This window comes from Catharus ustulatus, chromosome 6 (genome assembly GCF_009819885.2).
Source record: "Catharus ustulatus isolate bCatUst1 chromosome 6, bCatUst1.pri.v2, whole genome shotgun sequence".
Classification (NCBI taxonomy): Eukaryota; Metazoa; Chordata; class Aves; order Passeriformes; family Turdidae; genus Catharus; species Catharus ustulatus.
Window position 1 is genome coordinate 2,320,382 of NC_046226.1, and position 6,520 is coordinate 2,326,901.

A 6,520-nucleotide genomic window follows, 5' to 3' on the forward strand; every position below is an offset into this window, starting at 1 on the left:
CAATGATTCTGTGATAAGGAGTAATGGGAACAAATTGAAGAAAATAGGAGCACATTGAACGGAAATTGAAACTATATTGAAGAAATCCTTCCCGCTGAGGGCAGCGAGGCCCTGCCTCACGCTTCCCCCCACATCCCTGCCAGCGTGCAGGGGCAGGCTGGAGGCGGCTCGGAGCAGGGCGCTCCAGGTGTGCCTGCCCATGGCAGGGGCGGAACGAGCCGGGAGGGTGGAACGAGCCGGGAGGGTGGAACGAGCCGGGATTTCAGCTCCCTTCCAATGGCGAGCACTGCGGGGCTCCCCGCTCCCGCCTCCCCGCGCTGCCCTCAGGGCGGGCCCGGCCATGACGCGGCGGGAAGGCGGAAGGGGGGGCCAAGATGGCGGCGCAGGGCCGGGCCGCTCTGAGGGCTCCGCTCTGCGCTCTGCTGTGCCTGGCGCTGGCCGCCGCCAGGCCGAGCCCCGTGAAGGTTCTGTCGGACGGGATGTGGAGAGAGCTGCTGCAGGACGAGTGGATGGTGGAGTTGTGAGTGGGGAGCGGCGCTGGGGCTGCGTGTGGGATGTGTGTGGGATCTGTGTGTGGTGACAGCGCTGTGCTGCTCCCACAGCTACGCGCCCTGGTGTCCCGCCTGCGAGAGCCTGCAGCCCGAGTGGGAGAAGTTCGCCGAGTGGGGAGAGGACCTGGGGGTGAACGTGGCCAAGGTGGATGTCACGGAGCAGCCGGGTGAGACTCCTGAACCCCCCGGGAATTTGGGAGCTGAGGGGTTTGGGGGTGCTCATCTCCAGTGTGTGCCTGTGGGAGGCAAACTAACAGGGGTTAAAAAAGTCCCATCTCTGCCGAATGCTGTGTGACTAATCGCCCTGATCTTGCTTAATAGAATCCCAGAATATTTTGGTTGGGAGGGACCTTAAAGATCATTTTATTCCACACATTCCCCTGTCCCAGGCCTTGAACACCTCCATGGATCCAGGGGCAGCCACAGCTTCTCTGAGCACCCTGTCCGAGGTTTCACACAGGAACCTTAGATAAAATAAATAAAATGGATAGACTGTAATAAATAAAAAGAATCAGAGCTTTTCTCCAGAGCATGATCTCAAGGAGATTTTTTCCCATATTATTTAAGCAAAAAACAAGATTTCAGCCTTGCCATTGCAGTCCCTCCTTTGGTTGGTAGAAGGGAGTGAAGGCAATCTGCTCTCCCTCTGCTGAAACTCTCCTGTCTCTGTGGGATTTGTAAACCTGGCCCTCCCCGTGCTGATCTCTTTCTTCAGAGCTGCTTTGCTTTTGAAGCTTGCCTCACTTGGATTATTTTCTTGAGGGTTTCTGGAGGCTGCAGATCATGGGTGCACAGGAGAGTGTCTCCCTCTGAAGAGCTGAAGGCAAAAGTTATCCCTGGATATCTCATTTTCTTCCTTGCTCTTTGTGCTCTTTGTCCAGGGGCCTTTTAGTTTTGGTTTTTTTGGTCGTGTTGGATTGCACTGAAAGATTGATACCTAGGCCTGCTGTTGTATTTTGGGGTGTTGCAACATTTCTTACCTCTTTTTTTCCATAAAAATTCTCAAAGTACTCTCAAAATCACTTTTCTTACAGGGTTAAGTGGAAGATTTATCATCACAGCCCTGCCTACCATCTATCAGTAAGTACACAGCACAGCAGGATTTTTTTGGGGGAAAGAGTGGGCATTTTTTCCCTCTTTTTTGGGACAAATCAATGAGATTTATTATGCTCTTTAAGAACAGGAGCTGCTTTTCACTGACACAGCCACTGTCTCACCTGCTGTGACCTTGTGCTGCCAGATGATTTCTTTTCCTTTCCCTTCAGGCCTTATTTATTCTGCCTTTTCATGGGTGTTTCTGTTTTGCAATCGTTTTTCTGTAGGTTGATCTTCAGTGCAGGTGTGTGGCAAGGGCTTTAGGAAGATCATTATCTATTATCTTTCTTTTTTTTTTTTATTTTATGGAATCACAGCCTAAAGCTAGCCCAAGGTATTTGTGGAGTCAGTGTTCTGGAAATAACTGGAGTTAGTCCAGGTGTTTGGGAAATATTTTTTTAGAGAGAATATCAGCTAAAAAATGAACACTGAAAAAGTGAATGTGTAAAAATGGACAAGGTGATGGGAGGGGATTTGAAACAAATGTTGCACTTGGTGCTTGGACCATATAAAATAAAGGATTTTGTTGTTGTTGTTTTACAGCTGCAAAGATGGAGAGTTCAGGAGGTACCAGGGAGCCAGGACTAAAGCTGCCTTCATTAATTTCATCAGTGATGAGGAATGGAAATCCATTGAACCAGTGTCCTCCTGGTTTGGTCCCTCCTCTTTCCTGTGAGTTTGGGGTTGGCTTTTGTAAGGATTTATTGTCAGAGGTCCTGAGGTGTGGGCAGGAGCTGTGTCAGTGTGGGTGTGTGGGTGTCCTAATTCTTCCTCAGTTATGGGAGGGTTGTCACCATAGCAGAGGTGACCTGAGCATTGTCACCACAGCAGAGATGTCCCCAAAATTTACTTTAAGGTTGTGGTGACAGCATTGTTTCCTAAACTCTTGTAGGAACCCTGCTGACCCTTGAAGTTGTTTTGCTCAGTGGTTTTGCTCAATCCTAGGAAATTTCTTCCATTATCTGGAAGGAAATCACAGAGAGATTCTCCATCAGGAACTGGCAGGAAAAAGGGGAATGGATTCAAACTGCCAGAAGGGAAATTTAGGTTTGATGTGTGGAAGGAATTCCTGGCTGTGAGGGTGATTCTCCTGCAAAGTATTACCCCACACCAAGCAATGTGTGAAACTGGGCATTAACTTATGGAAGTTCTTTATTATTTTCTGTATTCAGACACCAAACTTAAGTGTCTGAAGATCTCTCAGCTCTTACAACCTGATTTTCTTTTAAATAGCTGAATTTTTTGTTTTAATAAAATCTCCTGATGCTTCTTTCTTAATATCTTGACTGGAGTTCCAGCTGGCTTCTCAGACCAGACAGAACAGAAAAGTAACTTGGAATTCACATCCAGCAGATCCAAGTTAAAGAAATTTGGGAATTTTTTGCTGTATGAGCTGAGGTTGTTTCACACAGGTTTGAGGCTGATTTTAAAGTGTTCTCAGTTCCTTTTCTGTGCTTTGTTTCAGGATGAGCAGCATGTCAGCCTTGTTCAAGCTGTCCATGTGGATCAGGGTATCTGTTTACATCTCTACTTTGTTTTATTACCTCAGTGTGAAATTCAGCTCTTGCTGAAATGCTTCTCTTGTCTTTTATTCCAGTATGGCCATGGCTATTTAACAGAAACCCTTGGAATACCAGTCTGGGGCTCCTATGCTGTTTTTGGATTGGCAACTCTGTTCTTGGGAATGGTCCTGGGACTGGTAAGTGAATCCTTGGGGCTGGCTGTGGCTTTGTTACACTCGTGCTGCCTCCAGCTCAGTTTTGGGCTGGGCTTTTGGGGTACCCTGAGCTGCAGCACAGGGAGGGACAGCAGGATGGAGCCCCCATAATCCATGGATGGGATCCACCTGTAGGGAAATGGTTGCACTTCATCTTCAAAGTCTTTTCCAGCCTAAACAATTCCAATGTGCAGAATATTTGGGTTTTTTTCCAGATGATGGTGTTCCTGGCAGACTGCATCTGCCCCTCCAAAAGGCACAGACCACCACAGCTCCAGCCTCAGCCAAGTAAGCCCACAGCAAACTTCCAGTTCAGTGAAGCTGCTTGATAAATCTCATTTATAGAAAATGTTAAAGAAATCCTGGTGTCTGCAGGTGTGACGTGGACTAGAACTTTGCCTTGGGGTTTATAGTGGGTTGGGATTTTCTCTTTAGTATTTTTAAAACTGGTTTTAGGGATAGAAAAAAATTTTGAGAGCATTTTTCCTACCTGCAAGACATGAAATTCCACATGGGCAGGGAGAGAAAATTGAGGGAGCTCTCAATGTTGCTGTGCTTGCTTGTGATGTTAAAAATTGGATTTTACTTGGGAATAATAATGATTTATGCATTTTTCCTTTCTCCTTCAGGGAAACAAGGCCCAGAGTCAGCTCATCTGCTGAAAAACAGGTATGAAGAGCAAGAAGCAGATGAGGGAGATGTCTCAGATGATGAAACAGAGAGGAAGGAGGGGAGCAAGAGAGACTCATCCCCGAGTGGTGTCCGGCAGCGCCCCGTGCCCGGTGCTGCTCCTCTGGAGAAATCTTAGCTGCACTTGCATCAGGGTTAGTGTTTGACTCAAAGGGAGATCCACATCAAATCCTTCAGCTTGAAGAGAAGAATGACTCCTGGCTTGGGAATGGTGCTGCATTTCTTGAATTGGGAGGAAATAATAATTAAAAAAAATAATAGTTAAAAAAGGCATCCAAAGGATCCAAGGTATTCCAAAGGAAAACTTGCTGTTGAAATGGCTGGAACTTCTCCTGTGTGTGTGCAGAGAAGTGCCAAGGGATGAGTGCTGAGGCTCCTGGAGTGATGTTCCCAGGGGTTATGTGGAACAGGAGGTAACCCAGAGTCATTCTTGACTTAGCAAGGAAAATGCACTCACCTGGTTGTTGGGGAAACCTCCCAAAATTCCCTGTCCTGCTGTTCTTCAGTACCAATCTCTCCAGCTGTGCCCTGAAGAAATGCTGAGGGAAAAAGTTCCTTTAGATATGGAACTAAAATTCCTTTAGTTCAGGCTTTTTACATGACAAAACCTGCTTTTTGCTATGACAATGAGTGCTACAAACCCCCCAAACCTTTTTATTTTCTTACAAAGAGCTGGAACTTAGCACAAGCACTCTGCAGTGGGATGCTCTGGCTGAGCAGAAACCTGCTGCTTGCATCCATTTCTTCCACAAAAAGCTGCAGAAAACTCTCTGAGCTTCTTGGCAAAGTTGTTTTTTTCTCTAGGAACAAGACCTTGAAGTCTTGTCTGTGTCTGTGACTCCACGTGGGAACAGTTTACACACACAGAGTCCTCTGTGCAAATCCTCTCCATTCCTCCTGGGTTTCAGCAGGACTCTGCTTGTTTTTAATCCATCATTTCTTAGGGAAATCCTGGCCTGAAGTTAAAATCACTCCTTTTATTTCTTTTTATTTTTTTGCCTATTTTCACAAAACCATTTCAGAACATTAAACCTGAATTATTTTTTTTAAGTAGTTTACTCTTGTCTGTATGGTGTTTTCACTCTGTATAGAAATAAAAATAATGCACATGCCCATTGGACCAGTGTTGTAAAGAGTTTTTCATATTCTTTTATTTAAATTAAATTTTAATTAAATTCCAAAGTTTTTGCAAGGGAAGGGTGAACCTGATACTGAGCACATTTAGATATTTTTTGACAAGTCTGTTTCTGATATTTTGTTTAGCTTTATGGGTTTTTAGCTTTTATTTGTAGTTATTTAGGTTTTTTTAGTGTTTAGTTTTTATTTGTAGTAATTTAGTGGGTTTTTTAAAATTGTTCATCTGACTTCTTCCCCTTTTTTTTTTTCTTTTCTCTACATTGGTGCTCTGGAATGCCTTGACTTCAGTTCTCTGTGTTAGAAAGATAAACTGATGTTTAAAAGAGTCTTTTTTGGTTAAAATCTTTGTGCCCCTGTACTTTTTTAAAGCTAAAACCTCTCCTGGTGTTGGGATGAAGGCCAGAATTGCCCTTAAGGTGTTGATTTTGTGGAATTGCCTTAAATCCTCTGAAAGTTTCCATCTCTTAGCCTTTGTCACTCATAAATAAAGCAATAAATAAATAAATACTGAGGAGAAGCAGTAGCACTGTCTTTGATCAGTGGTGTTCAGTTGGGAGAGGGCAGAAATGTTGTAGCCGGTAGGAAAAAATTGAATTTTTTAAAAGCTGAACTCTGCTCCCTCCACTTGGGATTTATTTAAATGCAGTTTTTCTGAATGCAGAGGTTTTCAATTTCACAGCCAAAGTTGGTGCAGTATGAGAGGACACCCTGCTGATGTTGGCCAATGTTTCATTTTAAAAAACACCCAACCTTTCCCTTGTTGTGCTGGACTTTGGGCTCCTACTTGGACAACAACTTCCAGCATTAATTGACTTTATTTATTTTTTTTCTGTGCCTGCTGCTCACTTCTCCCTGCTTTAGGCACTGAAGCAAATCCCAGACCTGCCTTGTGGGAATCCAGCCCCTTCTTGGATTATCCATAATCCAAACACAATCCTGGGGTTGCTGATCTCTGCTAATCTCCCCCTTCACATTTTGCATAATATTGTGGTTTTCTCCTGTGAATATTGAAATTCCTTGATTTCTTTTTGTTTTAAAAATCTCTATTCCAAAGATGTTTCCTGAGGCTGAGTGCTGTAACCTGAGTGTTAAGAGCCTGTCCTTTGTGTGTTTTGTTGTTTGAATATCAATTTTGTAAAAACCTTTCCATATCACCTGGCCCAGGCCTGTTTCACTCCAGGAAAAATTAACCACCTGTAAAAATAATTTTGTTTTCAGAGAGTCTTCAAGTAAAAATACAAAAAACAAAAAAACTCAAAACACCAGCTTTGGATTTCTGTGTTTGTCTTTTTTTAATTTCTTTTTTTTTTTTGTTGGTTTCTTGCTGCTT

General features: G+C 44.1%; 1 protein-coding gene across 1 annotated transcript; it reads left to right on the forward strand.

Annotated features, from left to right (window-relative positions):
* Positions 1-350: 350 nt before the first annotated feature.
* On the forward strand, positions 351-5,707 carry TMX1 (thioredoxin related transmembrane protein 1). Its single transcript, XM_033063827.1, has 8 exons — positions 351-520; positions 603-718; positions 1,586-1,631; positions 2,190-2,318; positions 3,112-3,157; positions 3,244-3,345; positions 3,579-3,651; positions 3,993-5,707. Exons 1-8 carry the CDS (start codon positions 375-377, stop codon positions 4,169-4,171), a joined length of 837 nt encoding a protein of 278 aa, XP_032919718.1. The 5' UTR covers positions 351-374; the 3' UTR covers positions 4,172-5,707.
* Positions 5,708-6,520: the final 813 nt, after the last annotated feature.